Consider the following 14,936-nt stretch of genomic DNA (forward strand, 5'->3'; position numbering starts at 1 on the left):
TACTGTTATTGAGGGGGGTGTGGGTGAACAGAAAGTGAGGCAACTCATGTATTTCAATAAGAGGATGCCATATAAACTTAAGCCCATAGTTCAGACCAAGACAGAATTCTCTTGGCGCTAGTAAGGTCTTATGTTCTAAATTACGTCCAGTTCTTTTTGCTTCAGTTTTCTGTAAATGTACCATTATTAGACAGTAAGATAGAACTTGAAGGACATATATATGTGACAGTATATTCTATAGAAAGACAAAGGCCCTTAAAAGAGAATTTCATTATTATAAAAATCTCCAGGCTAGAGATATGAAAAGAAATAGCCTTAAAAGATAACAAATTAATGATGTTGATGGCAAGAAGAGGATGAAAGTGACTTTCTAAAAATACATACCTGGCAGCCATTTAGAGGTCCCACATGTTAATGCCAGAAATAGAAGAGCTTTTAGTGGAAATTCATCCACTCTCATCTAAGACTCCTGAAATGGGCAAAAGCTACAACTGAGGCAAGTCTTTCTGGGAAAAGCGGCCTAAGAAGGGAAACATGTTACCATAACATATCAGAGAGCGTTCCGTATTCCCAGCTAGTTCTAATATAGAAGTAGACGAATTAGATGCCACCATTAAAGGGACCAGCTATATAGAGCCCTTTCCCTCCACGAAGCCCCTTTTCCTTCCTTCTTTGGTATAGAAGGTGAGTTATGGGCCTTTCCTGATGAAGAGCAAAGGCAATGCTAACTTTGTAAAACTCTAATTTCAAGTAGCCAGCCCCTGCACTGAAAATAAAAATCAGAAGTGACTTCTGAGGAAGAGATAATGAAAAAAGACTTATAATCTAGTTTTCAATGTTAATGTTTCAGTGCCCGAGAGAAAATGTGATTTTCAACCATACTTAATAAGAAAATTGTTTTTTCATTACCAATATATTGCTACTAATACGATGCTTTAATGTGCTTCATAAGAGAAAATGCAATACTTTTCTGAAATTTAAGAGCCATCAGCAGAGGGAAGAAAAATGTAGGATATTTCAGTCGGGTCATAAAATTTCCAGCCATTTTGTATTAGCATCAGTGACACCAAAGTGGAAGGAGTCAGTTTTAACGGTGTTACTGATTCCTGTAGAGAAAGGTATTGTTTGAAAGTGAGCTCACTGAAGCAGCCATCTGGCTTCAAGGTTCATTGTGTTGGGTTGTTAAGAAAAACTTGGATATGGATCCAATGGGATAAGCCAATACTAATTTGAATACAATAGTATATTTAGACCCTTGCTCCTAATTTTCTGTGTTTTGGGTAGTGAATACTCTTCATAAACCCCAGACAGCAGGATAATTTCTGACCCAACCATGTGGTCTAAATTAATTATACATGAGTATTGTAGTAAATGACATAATCTTTGATTTAATCTAGCCAATTTGGTCCATCCAGAGTAAGGAACTCTGTTTTTCCGCTTATGTTCATTTGTTCAGCAACTGTTACTTATGCCCCTGCTGATGGCTAGGCTCTCTGCTGCTATGGCAGATGTAATGGGGCAGGGGGGGGTTTAGCTAGTACTGTGTTGTGGCAGATTGGGCTGGAATTCTTGGGTTTTCAGAATCACCACCTCCTTTGCTCTTTAGGGTAGTAGTTCTATCTTTTAATCCTTGTAACTGTGTTGTGTAGTAGAAAGCTTACTTCCCCACGTAAAGCCAAGACATCTAAGGCCTAGAGAGATTTTGTTTAAATTGCCCAAAGCCGCAAAGCTGGTAGTGGTGAGGATTTGGACCCAGATGGGCCAGGGTATTTCTGTGACACTAATGTCAAAATCTTCCTTGTCCTTTTGTTTATAAATACACACTGTTTCAGTTTAACCTGTGCTTCCTTATAAATGTGTAGTCCTTTGCTACAGGCATATAGTCATGTTACTATGTTTCACACTGAGCATTGACTAAACTTTAGAATTCTTATTTAAATAATAATCATCCAGAATCAGCAAACCCCATTTGTTTACGTGTTATCTATGGCTGCTTTCCTGCTACAGAGGCAGAGTGGGGAAATGGCAGAAGACACCACATGGCCTACAAAGCTGAAAACGTGTACTATCTGGGCCTCTATAGAAAACCTCTGCTACTATTAGGGAGAAAATATGAAGTTCTTTATGTTTCAGATACTATCATACCAAGTTAATGTCATTAAGGTAGCTTTATTATGGTTAGAGGCAGACTAGTATAGATAGCATTTAAGAGAGAATTTTTAGTAATTGTATGGCGTTGGTCCAGTTAAGTAACCGTGGTAAGTCTGTTTGTTTCATATGTATGGTACAGAGGCTAATAGGATGTTGCGAGTTTATTGCACAAATTACTTTAGATGATCCACGTTAGGTACTTGACACAGTGCCTGACACATGCTGTTTTAGTTCGTTTTATAAGAATAGGCTGCCCACAGTTCAATCCTGGCTCTACAACTTACTAACTGGGTAGATTTGTATCAATCAAACAAACTTTTAGCCTCATCGCTTCCCACTGTAAAATGGGGTTTAACAATACCTTCCTCGTTTTAAGCATTTTGTGAAGATTAAATCAAGTTATTTACTGGGAAACAGTAGTTACTGGTAAGTACTCAATTAACAGGGTGCTTTGGTTGTCATGGTTACAGGCGTCATTCGGATCCTCCAGAGAACTAAAGCTTACTACCAATTAGGAATGCTAAAGATAACAGATTGCCATCTTAATTATAAAAAGCATCACTGTGACATATCTGTACCTACTGGTATAATAGAGGTGAAGTTCCTAGACCTATTAAGAGTGAAAACCAGCTTAAAATCTGTTTCTGGGTCAAAATGTTTTTTATGGATGTATATTGTGTAGTAGGATATCTGCAGTTAAATTTTATGTCCCACTGAAAAGTGAACCAAGATAGTATTAAATGCCACTGCATTTCAAAAGTGCGTGTCATTTCTTACGGGTTATTCGAACCTCTTGGAAGTTCATCTATTAAGTGGACAGAGACACTGAGGTAGGTGACTCTTTAAGCATCACTTATGATGATGACGTTTAAAAGTCTGATCTAAATGTTCCTTGCCTTGGGCTAGGTCTAAACACCACAGAATGAAATTATTGGTTTTCTCCCTCTGGTAACCATCAATCTGGGAGGAAGACTATGGGATTTTCTACTGGACCTTGCATCAGTGCCGACTAGACAGTCCTAGATACTGGCCATTGCACTGGTTGCTGGGCACACAGGCATACGGACACGGCGGGCGCGCTCAAGTTGCTTCCAGCCATACCTGCACACTCACTCCTAAGGAAAAACAAGACTCTCCGACCTGACTAGGAAGGAATTCTGGCAGCACGCCAGAGGGAAGTGCTTGGCCTTCCACTAAGGCATTGCCGAGAAGTGGGCATTTGAGTGATTTTTAAAGGAGAATAGGGATTTGCCAGTTAATGGGGCACCAAATAGAATGACTCATAAATCAGTGGCTGGCATTGATCTCAAGGATAGAGGAAACAAAGCTTAGTCTAATTCGCACATCTCTGATGTTACCTGTCTGTAATGGATGTGACACAAGGTATCCTGTAATTCACTAATAAGATTCTTGCTTATCATTCATATTTAACATTTCACAGCTTTGGGGGGAAACTGTGAACGTGACTTGCTACAAACGTGAAAATGTACGCACATTCTTGTGTTGGAGGCCTCAGTGCAGTCCTCCGCCCCAAAACATATTCAAAACTCCATGGTATGTTTGGAAACACAGTAAGAGGATAATGGGTCCCCTTTCGAGGAAGACTTCACCTCTGTGTTCTAAGGGCCACTCCTGTTCCTGCACCGGAAAGCAGCATCCTTTCTAATGATGTTGAGAGGACTAGTGTCAGCACCAGGCCTAGATGGAACAGGTGGCAGCCTGTTATTTTGTAGTATCCGATGGCATGGCAGCCATTGATTTTGAGGTGTTTGGTGTGTACTCTTTCATAGAGACCAAGTGAACCATGGCACGGAGACGCTTCTTTCTCGTAGTTTAGTGGTCCCAATTTAGAAAGCCCACTCAGATACTTAAGTTATTTAAAAGTTGAGAGTGAGGAACAGAGCCATGTAAAAAGTTGTGTGTGTTCATACATTTATAATTTTCTATTTTTTAGTAGAAAATTTATTGAGATGCAATTTGTATGCCATGAAGTGTAGAATCAGTGGTTTAATATATTTGCAAAGATCTGCCTTGTCACATAGAAAATTTAGTTTTCAACTTCGTTTTGCTTGAAATAGTCCATGACTAGGAGTGCTTAGTTACTTTTCCTCTTCCATTTCTATATTGTTTTATTTGTGTCAAGGTACTTTAATTTAATGTTAGAATAGTGGAAAGAAGCGTCTCCGTGCCATGCTTCACTTGGCCTCAAAGAGTACACCAAACACCTCAAAATCAATGGAATAGTGGAGATAAAATGCTAAAGACATTTTAATGCAATTATGCCTGCATTTATTAAAAATAAACATTTTCAGCCCAAATCAATTAAAAGCCAGAAAGTGGATTTTTAAAGATTAGTCTTTCTCATGTCTTTTCCCAATCAGTTGGCTGTTCAAAAAGTATGCAAATGTCTCAGACACAACAATTGCATGTATGTACACAATGAAGAGTTGGCAATTAGGGAAAAGAGATCAAACCTAAAGAAAAAAATCTAGCAAATAAGAAAATAAGAGAGCTGTTCATGAAACATGCATGTCACTGTTATAGGCATACCTTTTTACTATGTACTTACAAGGTCTGACAATTAACGTTCACAAACTCATCCCAGAAAAAGTGCTACATACCTCATTTCTGAATATCACTACAGTCACCTTCGAAGCACTCCCCTTGCGAAGCTGTGCACCAATGCCAGCGCCTAGTCCACCCTTCAAAGCAATTTTGGAACTCATTTTCTGGAATGGCCATCAGAGCTGTCGTCGTATTACCCTTGATGTCCTGAATGTCATCAAAATGTCTTCCTTTCAATATTTCCTTTATCTTTGGGTAAAGAAAGAAGTCGTTGGGGGCCAGATCTGGCGAATAGGGAGGGTGTTGCAATACAGTTATTTGTTTACTGTCTAAAAACTTCCTTACAGACAGTGCCATGTGAGCTGGTGCATTGTCATGATGCAAGAGCTGTGAATTGTTGGTGAAAAGTTCAGGTCATTTTCGTCCAACTTTTTCATGCAGCCTTTTCAGTACTTCCAAATAGTAAACTTGGTTAACTGTTTGTCCAGTTGGTACAAATTCATAATGAATAATCCCTCTGATATCAAAAAGCATTAGCAACATCGTTTTGACTCTTGATTTGGACTGGTGGAACTTTTTTGGTCGCGAAAAACTGGCTGATTTCCATTGTGCACTTTGACACTTTGTTTTAGGGTCATATTGGCACACCCATGTCTTATCACCAGTAATAACATGGCCCAAAACATCGTCTTAACTCTCCCACAGTTCTTAGCAAACTTCGACTCTCCTTTGCTTTTGTTCATCAGTGAGCTCCTTTGGGACCATTTTTGCACACACTTTTCTCATGCCAAGATTTTTAGTTAAGATTTTCCTAACTGTTTCTCTATCAATGTTTACTTGGTCTGCTATGCTTCTCACAGTTAACCGACAATTTTGACACACAATTCAATGTATTTTTGCAATATTTTCATCAGTTCTGCTCATTACTGACTGCCCTGACCCCTCTTCATCAGTGACACATTCTCTCCCCTCAGAAAAACGTTTAATCCATTTGTACACTGCCATTTTCTTCATGGCATTATCCTCCTAAACTTGGACTAACAAGTCCCTGATTTCACTTCCACTCTTACCAAGTTGAACAAGAAATGTAATGTTTGTTCGTTGCTCTAATTCAAACTCAGACATTCTCACAACAGCACACAAAAACACGCAACAACAATAATGAACGCCACTCAGCAAGACACTACCACACGTCAACACAAACACAGCTGTGAGGCACTGATATACCAAGGTTATGAAACCTTACTGAGCTGTTTGTACAGTGCTGCCAATGTGAGCACATGGGGACAAGTTCATGAACTTAATTGTCAGACCTCATATGTACATTCCTCTTAATAAGCCAAAGTCTATGCAGCTTCTTCCTAATCCTTTCCCTCTGGTCCTTAAAATCACCTTCTAAAGAAAGTGATTGAATCTCATATATCTCCTTTTGACATTTCAGCAGCAGATAAAACATGGTTGATCACAGTTCTTCTCAAACGTTAATGTCCATGCATGTCACCCAAGGCACTTGCTACATACGGATTCTGAGCCCATAGGTCTGGAGTGGGTCCTGAGCCCTGGGTGATGCTGGCCCTACTGGTCCTTGCATGGCACTTTCAGCAGTGGTCTCCTAGTGTTTCGTGACCTCCATTCTGTGCAGATGTAGGAGGTGGAGGCAGGGAATAAGAAACTGAAAGGGCAAACCATCCTTCTCTATGGTGTTCTTAATATAATATCAGGTGTCACCAAGTGGAAAAGAATCCTGATATGTCTACCCACCAAGCCATTTTGTAAAAGTTCAACTGTTAAGACCAAGCAAATTAGAAAACTCTTAGAATTTACCTACCTCTCTTATTGTTGCTAGTTTCACTTGTGCCCATTTCCGCTCATTTGTGTGGTATACCCAGCCGACTCCCATTAGCCTGTAAAAGCTGACTATTAAAGTATTGAGGAACTTGGTGAGCCACGACCATTGGTAGCTTGAAATACCAATGGTGGAAGTATTGACTCCATGGAAATCAGCAAATACTATAAATCAGAATGTTTGGGGTTTGTTGTTTTGTTGTTTTGTTTTTTCTGGAGACATCCAGTTTCCCAGCACACCCCGCCTCAGAGTCAATGAGGAAAATTACTTCCTCGTACTTCCACCCAAGGACATGACATCTTGTCTTGTTCAGTGTTTCGCGCTTCTTGTAATATTGTGTTGTGCTTTAGACTAGCCACACAGCTTAGAGAAAAACAAGTTTATTCTCATAACAAACAGGAAACAAAGTATCAAGAAAAGTCATAGTGGTGCCCTTTTGTGAATGCTGGGCAACACCACCAACATAAGAGTACTGATTACTCTAAATCAGGGGTGTCCAAATTGCGGCCCGCGGGCCAACGGCGGCCCACCATCCACTTTTAATTGGCCCGCAGCAAATTCCAAAAATATATTTAGTTTACTTAAATAAACCAGGTGAGGCAATACGTACTTCACCTCGAGTGAGTGGCCCGGCTGTTTGTGTATTTTACCGCATATGGCCCTTGGTGAAAACCGTTGAAAAAAGTTTGGACACCCCTGCTCTAAATGCTTTACAAGTGCATCTCCTTTACGTGCCATTTTATAAATAATGTTTCATCGTGGAGGGATGTGAGAATAGGGTCAGGTATAATTGGAATTAGAGACATATTGGATAGTTTTAGAGAATCAACACAATTCAGTAAACTGCAGATATCTTCTAGAGATTTCCGTAACAAATTAGCACCTGCCGTTTCATACTGAGTCAGTGATTTCATTACTAGCACAGCTGTTCCCATCATTTGTTTATATATTTCAACTCATATTGGAGGCTGACATGAGATTTGTCATAAGACTTTAGTTGAAGCTTCCTTGCCTAATTTTACATGCCTCTATTTAGTAAAATATGATTAGTAGGTAATAAATATCTAATCATTTGTTGCCATGATCAGAGTAATTTTCTATTAGACATGTTTTTCAGTGACTACTTGCTGATATTTTCAAGCGTATTATAAATTCTCTTTTGCATAAAAAGTACATGTATCTGTGGTTGTGAAAAATATGTTGTTAAAAAATAATTAGATATCTAGTATATTGACTTTTTAAATTTTTCTTCCATAGGAATAAAGCACAAATTTATCTACTTAATTCCTTAACGGAATGTAAGCTAACTTCTAATAACTTAGGCTCATGAAGTGTCACCTTATTGTCGTATTTAGAATCGTAGCAATAACTTAATCAGGCTGAAAACTAAAGTTATATAAATGGCATTGAGGTAATTTGTTTTCATTTTTAACGGAGTGAATGTTTAGGAACATATGTCAACATTTATGTGATATATTAAAGATAAGCATACTTAATAGATTTGAACACTCATTGTTTTCATTTTATTTTACTGTTAATATTAAACAACTGATTGACTGTGAGGTCAAACAATATTTGTCTTCTTTCATTTGCCCTTTCTACTCTACTTTAAAAGAGCAAAATATGTAATCTTTAAATCAAGAAAAGTAGATCTATTTATCTACTTAGCTTTTTAAGAAGGCATTATAATTCTTGCACATTTGAAAGTGGGATTTTCTCCCCATCCTAGTTGACACTTTCACAGCTATCTTTAAGCTGATTTTTTTTAAAAGGTGTAAAATTAGCATTCTAACTTTGATAGTCCACCAAAAAAAAAGTGCTCCAATTTCAAATCTATTTTGAGTTAATTTTTTTGTGATGAAGCATTATTTTTCAAACAGTGAATTACATAATCGCTTATATAATGTCGGGAGCTCTAGCTCTGCTGCTATCTTGTGTTTGTACAATATTGATTTATAGAAAATGGAATTTAGTGTTGAAACCAGCACAAATCTCAGCAAGGATCTCCCTTACGAAGATGAAAGACATACGGAGCTTTTATTTCATAATATAAACTTTCAGACTGCTTTGTGTACACTCAGATTTCAGTTTATTCAATGGTCTTTTGTCTTCAAGAGTGAATAGAGCTGTTATAAAAGAAGAGATAAGCCTTCCTTCCCTGACAGCAGAATTCAGCTAGATGAATATTAGGAAACCAATTTGTGATCTTAAACATTTAAGAATTAAATATGAATAAATAAAGGTTATCGTTTCATAGATGTCCATGTAATTCTGTGCCTATGTTTCTGGCTAACTTTAAACATTCTCTTTGAGAAATATTTCTGCTTCTATGATTCTAGGCAGATTATCTCCCTCATTATTACATGTAACACTTACTTTGAATAGAAAGAAAGGTGAATTGGAATTTAAAAGACCAGTTTAACAAATGATTTCAAAATGTGAGTTTTTCATATATTATTATGTTAGGTTTTGAGAAAAGAATGAAGATGAGAAAAGGAAAATACAGTTTTGATTTTCACATGAATTCTGTGTGAGGTTGCAGTAATAAAAGGTCTAATTTTATATGCTCTACATTTTAATGGATGATATTACAATTTTCCACTGAGTGGTTATAGTATTCAAAATGACACATTTTTCACTGAATTTTTTAGAGATTTCCATAGATTAGGAGGAAGAGATTTTTCTATTCAAAAAAATAATGTAAACATAAGCTTTTAAAGTTTCTTGAGGTTTCTTTTCCTCTGAATCTAGTCATGCAGCTTATAAATTATATATTTCAGGACTCAATGCTTTAAAACACTCCTACTTGATTGGAGTCTTGATTAGGTAGATTGCCTGGTCATTTTCCATTACTAGGGAGGAATTTAAAGGAAAGTTTCTCAAACTGAGATTTATAGGCCTTTTATGGAATTACTCTGAAATGATAAGAGATTCGAGGAAAGAGACAAGGTTAGAAATCGAAGGCAAATTGAACTCCCAGCATTCCTCTTATATGTTTTTCAATGTGTGATTTTCCCCCCCATTTTTTGGAGATGCTTATAGATTCACATGCGGTGAAAGAATTAGAACAAAGATATCCTGGGTAGTCCTCACCCAGTTTTCCCTGTCTCTAGTGTAATATCACAACTATGAAGCTGACATTGACCCCTTAACACTTGTTCAACTCATGTATGTGCTGCTTCTCCTTTCTTCAGAGAGACCTCAGCCACCTCCTTAATACTTAGTAATACCTGTATAAAAGCATTAGCGTAAGACTTCCCCAGTGCTCAACCTCTCCCAGACAAAGCAGAGGTTCTCTTTTCAACTGCATGGATATTTTTTCTGAAATGATGAAAGATTAGAGAAAAGGTCAGTTTGACCTCAGTGAGGTCAAACACCACATGCCCTTCCATTGAGTAAGAATATAGTTATGAGTGAGAGATGAACAATGATCCATTCCACTCAGAGTCTCCTCTGAAATCCGCTTTACTCCTCTAGTCAGAGAAGGAAAGTGATGGGCAGGGCCAGTTTGATGGTTGATCTGCAATGCTGGTAATTGGAGGGATTATAATGAGATACGCGTTCTTGCCTGTCCAGGCTGGCTCTGGTATGGGGCAGCAGATCAGAACCAGCTGGATAGAGTGATTGTCTCTGACAGGTTCCAAAGTGACAGAGACACATTCTTACCCCTGTTCTTCTAGACTCACGTATGTCTACTCCCCAACACGTTATGTATTTGACATTACGTTATCATATACTGTTAAACCAGCTGTAACCATATTAGGTTAAATATCCTTTTGTATGTGAGTAACATGGGATTGATCGCTATGCCCTGCCATGTCCACACACATCAAAGTCATGGAATTATTTGGGGCTATTCTAAGTCAGTTCAGCATCCCCGATAATGTCAGGAGAGCCAACAAAACATTCTGCAAATGGACAGTGCATCACTCTTTTCTTTGCCTTTTCAGATTGATGGATAAAGACTCTTCTCTTATTGGAGACTCCAACAAAAATTGTGTGTCTCATGTAGTTCTTTCTATTTGTTGATTTATAAATGGATTTTGAGTCCTGAATGCTTTTCTTGTTGATTGGGGCTCTGTAAATTAGCAGTAACAAAGGTTTCATAGCCATTTAGATTGAGGCAGAAGAAATATATATATATATATAATTTAAAAAAACAATGTGCCATTACGTTCCACTCTTGGTATAAGAAAACAGCAATATATTGTAACCTCATTTAAGTTGTGGACTGGGAGGTTTTGCCTTTATCAGGAGTAAGAAATTGTGACTGGGATATACAAGGGCAAAGCTCTGTTATGGATTATATCCTTGATCATCATTCTTTCATCCCATTACTTAACTTGCACCCACCTGGAATTCTACCACTTTTACTTAGTACATGGGAGATATCATCCAGTCATGTTTTCTGCCCCTGCAGAGCTGTGATGTATACTACGGGGCCTGTGGCAGACAAGTGTCAGACCACACGTATTTGGTGCCTTAAGTGGTATGAATTGTGCGCACCAAGTGGAAGCTCAGAAGGCACCGTTGTCTTGCAGTCTTGTTGGAATAGTAAGCCTGAGGAAGAGATGAACGAGAAGTGTTATCATGTCTTAGAGAAAAGAAATCGCGCGTTACCTGAACGTGTACAAATTGGTGAAGGAGATACAGAGAAGGAGGGAAAAGCCAACCTGTGGGTACTTACTACTACAGAAGACAAGGTCTAGGAATGGCGATAGCTGGTGGTTGTGATTGTCATATACTCCACATCTGGGCTTGGTTTTTAGCTCTGCAGCCCAGAAGCTGCCTTGTCAGTAACTCAGAGGTGATCAGACCCCCCAAAGCTAACTTACTCTATATAAGTTAGAATGCTAGTTCTTTCATTTGGAGGGATAAATTGAATTGCCTAGTGGATGGGACACTTGTGTCAACTGGTTGGCAGATTTTCATCGTTCTGGAGGATTCTTTGCAAAAAGCAAACTAAAAACACATTGTAGCTTGGAGAGCAAGGACTTTCAAAGCAACAGTATTGAATGAGATGATTTTAATTATGGGTGACATTGAACTTGATGCTCCTGGAACCAAATGTTTCCATCTGAAAACCATCTAAAGAAAGCCAGAATGATCTTAGATAGCTGTTAAACTGGGCATTTCTCCTGCAGAGGGTCTCACACTCACCTTCTGGGGCTCAGTGCTGACTGCCCCTCCAACTCTGTTGGCATCATCATGAGGGCAGCAGCTTCTAGGTTTGCCATCATCTCTTGGCCTTGGTTGGAAACAGCAGTAAGTCGTGTGTATAGGGAAGTAAAATAGTAGTTTTCTTTTATATCGACATTGTGGATCTTTTGTCTTGGAGGATTGGGGTCAGTCTGTTGATTATTCCTAATTTGGAAGCTCTGGGTTTCATGGAGAGTGCTTCCCCCTGGCTTGTTAGTAAAACTAACAATAAGCCAGACGTTTGTGTGTGCTATGGCATCAACAGACTCTCTGTAAGCCTAGGCAGGGCACAAATCAAGTTGGAGAATTGTGTTACTTCTAACAAAAATGGAATAGACATGCGAGGTAGATTTCTTTTTCTAATCACTGTAAAATGGAATGGGACAGGTTACTACATCTTGAGTCAGTCAAGGGTTGTGAAACTGATCGTGGGGTGGGTGGCAAAGAACCTTGACAGGTAAGGTGTGTTTTAATGTAAAACAATACATGTAATGGATTAACAAATTAGAGTTGGTTGACTATGTTTCATTGTTTGGGACATTATTGTCCAAGGGACAGATAAATATACAGATAAAATTTGTTTTTAATTAGAGATAAGCAACTTTAAGTCAATTCACAGACATTGCATACACTTTCAAATATAGTCTGTCAGTGGAGAGACTGGCTGTCTCTGAAAACTGGATCATATGCAAACTATGTGTAATTATTTTATACTTCAAGTCAAGACAATCATTTATTAAAGATAATGAGATATTTGTGAGAGGTTCAATTATTTGCATCCTAACCAGACACAATCCTTTGACCTTTAATGTTAATTCGAAGTTATTTTAAAAGAAGAGTTTATTTTTTATGGTGAAGAAATGTTTTGATGTGCAGACCCTTTGAGGCATTTAATATTAATCTAAAAGCAAAAGATCTGTTCACCTCTAGCTGGAATCCTTTTATTACTGCTGAGAGCAACATTCATTAAACCAGATAGGAATGCCCTGCCTTGTTTCCGAGGTAATTCTGCTAGGTCATTAAATTCCTCCGTAAATGTCTGGCAGACCCTGCCTAATTTACGCAGCGCAAGTTACCACTAGGAGGACTAATGGTGTTAGCAAAGTAAACGTGTACATGAACGGTGAGCCGGTACCTTTTCATGCTAAATGTGGTTCCCCACATCTCATCTGATTAGAGGTGTGCTCTGAACAAGCCGAGACGGGGCCATGCCGAGCAATGATCTCCCGCTGGTACTTTGATGTGACGGAAGGGAAGTGCGCCCCTTTCTTTTACGGCGGATGTGGCGGCAACAGGAACAACTTTGACACAGAGGAGTACTGCATGGCCGTGTGTGGCAGCGTCAGTAAGTGGATCTTCCTCAAGCCCGGCCACCTTTCGTCTTTCTCGCCACTGACTGCTCCTTGTAACAGATTGGTTTTCCTGGCTCTTGGGGATGGGTCTGTTGCTACCACTAACCCCATTTCTGTCAGCCTCTCTAATCGCCAGGCATCTCCTCCAATATGTTCAATCATGAGCACACATCTCCGTCTCTCTCTAATAAAGCATGGCCATGGATGTGTTCTTTTACTAGCTGCGGGGCATATGTCTTGCATCTCTAGGGACTTTTGAGTGCTTCCTGTAAGCCCAGCTGGAGTCTCTGTTTTGTCCTCTCAGCTGTTTTCTGCAAACGTATACGTATGTTTGTCTGTGTACATGTGTGTTCAGGTCTGTGCGTGTACACTTCATGTGCAAATAAGGTTTACCACTGGAAGCCTGGTTGCTGAAGCTTCGGTTGCATTGGTAAGCATATTCGCTGTGATGAGTATCTTGAAGTTATTTCACAACCTGGGACTTGGATTGTGGTGACGAGGGAATGTGACATAACTGAGCATATGCACTTCAAATGCCAGAGGGCGGAAATGTCCCTGTGGCCCTGAGCATACACTTGGACATTTGCAATGCCAAGTTTTCATGTCTTCTCTTGGAAATAGAGAGAAGAAAACTCTTAACCTTAGAAACCTGCAATGACAGAAAGCAAGGGGAATATAATTTTCAAAGCCTATTCTCTTGAACTTGAAGCTTTTCATAACTCTGGGAGATAAAGAAATGAAGTCACAATGACTTAAATGGGATTTGAACCTTTGTCCACAAAGGGTAGTTCTCAGGAAGTAGTTAGTAATACACCAGATATATGGGACTTTTATTCTTAACAGCCTTTCCCATTAAGTTCCCAATTTTGTCTCATTTAGTTTTTGTTCACGAGGAGGAAGTTTTAAGGATTCAAGAAATAATTCTTCAACGTGATCAATTAAAGATTAAATTCAAAAATGTTGTTTTGTTTTGTTTTGTTTTGGGAGACTCCTGCCTTGTCTCCCTTTTTCTTGAGAGGGTGATAGTCCCCATGTCCTGCTGGGATTCCTGGAGATGATCTAAATGGTTTTCCTGTGTGATCCCAGGATTAAGCTAAACAACAACAGGACCTGCACCGTTAAGACCATCTGTTTGTGAAGCCCCCTATCTCCGTGGAAGCGGATGGAATAGTTCCTGCTGGTCTTTTCTGTAGGAGATGACTCCACTCTGTCAGGAGAAGTGAGAACAGGTGGAAGCGCTGGTAACCCCACGGGCATCTTTCCTGGTTCTGATTGGACGATTGCAGCTTCTAGCTCAAAAGACTCCTTCAGTTTCAAACAAAGAATTTAATTAGGTCAGGTACCATGGAACACAATGGCGGATTCTGCTGCCTAGAGGCCTTTTGAACAAAGGGCTTTTGTTAAAGTGATTCTTACTGGTTTAGCTGCTGGCAGAGATTTTCTGGCCTATTTCCAACTTTTTTCTCGCTTTCCCTGAGGTGGATTTATTTTTTGGAGTATAAATATATATGTACATTATATATAAGAAAGAGAGTTTTTAAGAATTATTAGCAGTGATAGATTTGCCTCAATAGAAGTTTTCCCTCCCCAAAAAAAACCCAACAGCAGCCCCTGCACACACCCTCTTCCTTTGATCAGTTTGACTTGACTCAGTCAGGCTGGGAGCAAGCAGCAGGTACCACGGGTCAGATGGAGCCTCTGAAGGTGCCCTGGAATGCACACGTTTTGCTGAGATTTGTAAAAAGTAGGTGCTCCCAACAAAGATGTAGTGGATAAGCCAATCAGTACTTTGTTTCAGGGCAGGTGGGTTATAGAATAATTTA

The 14,936-nt window shown here is 39.1% G+C and overlaps 1 protein-coding gene across 6 annotated transcripts in view; it reads left to right on the plus strand.

Moving 5' to 3' along the window:
• The window catches only part of APP (amyloid beta precursor protein), a 244,591-nt gene that overhangs the window by 137,190 nt on the left and 92,465 nt on the right, over window positions 1-14,936 (plus strand). For 4 of the 6 annotated variants that reach the window (XM_019729863.2, XM_019729865.2, XM_019729864.2 and 1 more), the window contains exon 7: window positions 12,939-13,106. The exons of the other annotated variants lie outside the window; for them this stretch is intronic. In XM_019729863.2, coding sequence (XP_019585422.1) covers window positions 12,939-13,106 — 168 coding nt within the window. The remainder of the gene's footprint in view (window positions 1-12,938; window positions 13,107-14,936) is intronic. 6 annotated transcript variants of the gene reach the window in all.

Source organism: Rhinolophus sinicus, linkage group LG01 (genome assembly GCF_036562045.2).
Source record: "Rhinolophus sinicus isolate RSC01 linkage group LG01, ASM3656204v1, whole genome shotgun sequence".
Taxonomy (NCBI): domain Eukaryota; kingdom Metazoa; phylum Chordata; class Mammalia; order Chiroptera; family Rhinolophidae; genus Rhinolophus; species Rhinolophus sinicus.